Genomic DNA, 2,866 nt, shown 5'->3' with positions numbered 1-2,866 from the left:
GGCCGCCCGCGGCGCTGCGAGGCGCTGGCCGGGGCGCCGCTCGACACGGCGGCCAAGCAGTACTCGCCCAAGGTGCGGCAGCTCGTGCGCGACATCGCGGGGCTCACGCTGCTCGAGGTGGCCGACCTCAACGAGCTGCTCAAGGTGCGTGCCGGCCCGGCCCGGCTCCATCGGTCCGGTTGGGCTCGACCCGGCCCGGCTCCATCGGTCCGGTTGGGCTCGGCCCGGCCCGGCGCTGAGGCGGCTCTTCCCCCAGGAGACACTGAAGATCCCGGACGTGGCGGTGATGCCGGCGGGGGCGGCCGGCGCCGTGCAGCCCGCGCGGGCGGCCCCGCAGGTACCGGGGGGCAGCGGGGTTCGGGGGCCGCGGCGCCTCCCGCGCGGGCAGGGGCGGCCGGGCCCCTCTGAGCCACAGCCGCCCCCAGGACGAGGAGGAGGAGATGGCGCCGGCCAGGAAGGAGAAGACGCTCTTCACCGTGCGCCTCACGGAGCTCAAGGCGGCCGACAAGGTGAAGCTCATCAAGGAGGTGAAGAACTTCGTGCCGGGAATCAACCTGGTGCAGGTGAGGAGACAGCAGCACCAGCCCCTGCCACGGCCTTTGGAGCCCCTGCTCGTCTTTGGGCCCGAAGTGCCACCCGGTTCCCTCTGTGCTGGGACTATGGCCTGGCTCGGGTCCCTCCGTGCTGGAGCTGCAGCCCAGCCGGGATCCCTCTGTGCTGGGACCACGGCCCAACCAGGGTCCCTCCGTGCTGGAGCTGCAGCCCAGCCCGGGCCCCTCCGTGCTGGGACCACAGCCCAACCAGGGTCCCTCCGTGCTGGAGCTGCAGCCCGGCCCGGGCCCCTCCGTGCTGGGACCACGGCCCAGCCTGGCTCCCTCTGTGCTGGGACTGCAGCCCGGCCTGGGTCCCCCGGTGCTGGCGGCTGCAGCCCGGCCCAGGTCCCTCCGTGCTCCGGGCCGTGGGTGCCACGGGGCCGCAGCTGGGACCAGCTGCAGCGTCGCTGTTGTCTTGCTGCCCGGCCCTCCCTAAAGCCAAGTCTGGCTGCGCTCGGACTCCCGAGCCACAGGAGGCCTGAGGAGGCACAGATGGGGCTCAGGGCAGAGCCCACAAAGTGCCCCATGTCAGAGCCGCTGTGCAGGGGTAAGAGCTGCTCCGAGCCCTGTGCAGGGCTCGAGGGTGCCCGGGACGCCCCGATGCAGCTGGACGCGACCTGCTTGTTCTCGGACAACACCTTCCTGACCGCAGCAGCGATCTCCAGCCCCTTGGGTCCTGTATTCCCTGTTCCCAGTCCCTCTCAGCTCCTGCTTGCAGGCGATGCTCCCTTCCTCAGGAGAGCGGCCCGCTCCTGTCCTTGGTAGTGCTGTTGTGGGCCCAGTGCAGAGCCCAGGTGACTCGGCTGCCCCCACGCAGGCAGTTAAGGAGCTTCCCCTCTGCACTACCTGGTGCTCTCATACCTTAGGGGTAACGGCAGCATTTTCTGCTTATGCAATTTTAAGAAAGAAATGCTAAGCATTGTAAAATCTGCTTTAATTTACAGCACAGAGCATCAGAAGGATTTGCAGAAAATCCTCTGAACCATTCTTATTGGCATAATATAAAGGAAATCATTGAATAGCGGAGAAACTGTGGCATAGACATGAACATTGTTCTTAAAGGTCAGCTGGGATAATTAACTGTTATGTAGTTGGTCTGTCAGTTCTTGATCTATTATCAGTCCCAAGCAAGTATTAAGAAAACAAAATCGCATAACGGGGCCAATCCCTGGATAATTACAAGCTGTCTGGAGAACTAACACTAGATCAACAGGAGTCAGTGGGTGAAACCTGTCAAACAAACTGTTCATGACCTTGATGTGGTGACGCCACGTGATGTGGCGACAAGCTTGTTAGATGCAAATAATTGCCAACAACCCTCCGTAAAGTGTGACCGCTCGTGAGCAGCAGGTTCTCTGCCTTTCCTTGAGAGCAGGAACTCAAGGCGCTGCTCCTCCCTGCCGGCGCAAAGATGCGAGCAAAGACGTGGGAAACACATTCCCACTGGAAAGCCGAGCGGGCGCAGGAGGTGGCTGCCTCCATGGATGTGCAGCACGAGAGCCGCGGTGGCTGCATCCCACGGGATGTGCGCCCATGCAGCAGAGCCCTGCGCATCGCAGCTTTGCCCTGGCCTCGCTGCTCTGTTTGTGCAGAGGTCGGGATAATGGCTTTAAATCTGTTAATCTGGTTAGTGCGAGCTGGTTAGCAGCTCATGCTGTGTCCCTCCTGCAGGCGAAGAAGCTGGTGGAGTCCCTGCCGCAGGAGATCAAGGCGAACGCGCCCAAAGAGGAAGCGGAGAAGATCAAAGCGGCGCTGGAGGCAGCAGGAGGGACCGTGGTCCTGGATTAGAGCCCCCTTCTCCCCGCAAGGGACTCGCGCAGCAGCAGCCGCCGGGGCACCGGCCCCCGAGGCCGCGGACGTTTCTGCGCGTGGGAGCTGCGGGCCAGGGCGCCGAGCGGTGCCACCACGAACTCTGCACTCATAAACGTCAAGTGGGTTGAAGCCTGTGGAGCTCTGTGTGTGGAGCCTCTGTGCCCGTGTCCCCCCAGGGGCCTGCGCACACGGGGCGCAGCTGCCGTGGGGCTCGTGGCCGCTGTGGGGCTCGTGGTGGCCACAGGGCTCGTGGCCGCTGTGGGGCTCGTGGCGGCCATAGGGCTCGTGGACACAATGGGGCTCGTGGCGGCCACAGGGCTCGTGGACACCCTGGGGCTCGTGGTGGCCACAGGGCTCGTGGCCGCTGTGGGGCTCGTGGCGGCCGTGGATCTTGCAGCCACAGCAGGGCTCGTGGACACGCTGGGGCTCGCGGACACCACGGATCCCGGGGCCACCGCGTC

General features: G+C 64.7%; 1 protein-coding gene across 1 annotated transcript; it reads left to right on the top strand.

Annotated features, from left to right (window-relative positions):
* Nucleotides 1–15: 15 nt before the first annotated feature.
* On the top strand, nucleotides 16–2,524 carry MRPL12 (mitochondrial ribosomal protein L12; the record flags this gene model as incomplete). Its single annotated transcript, XM_026036890.1, has 4 exons — nucleotides 16–144; nucleotides 257–337; nucleotides 426–563; nucleotides 2,265–2,524. Coding segments are annotated over 4 exons (465 nt in total), but the record flags the coding sequence as incomplete, so codon positions are not given.
* Between the last annotated feature and the right edge of the window lie 342 nt (nucleotides 2,525–2,866).

This window comes from Nothoprocta perdicaria, unplaced genomic scaffold (genome assembly GCF_003342845.1).
Source record: "Nothoprocta perdicaria isolate Ctin4 unplaced genomic scaffold, notPer1 scaffold_187, whole genome shotgun sequence".
NCBI classification, from domain to species: Eukaryota; Metazoa; Chordata; class Aves; order Tinamiformes; family Tinamidae; genus Nothoprocta; species Nothoprocta perdicaria.
The sequence above is the reverse complement of the archived record's forward strand: the minus strand, read 5'-3'. Positions and strand labels throughout refer to the sequence as shown.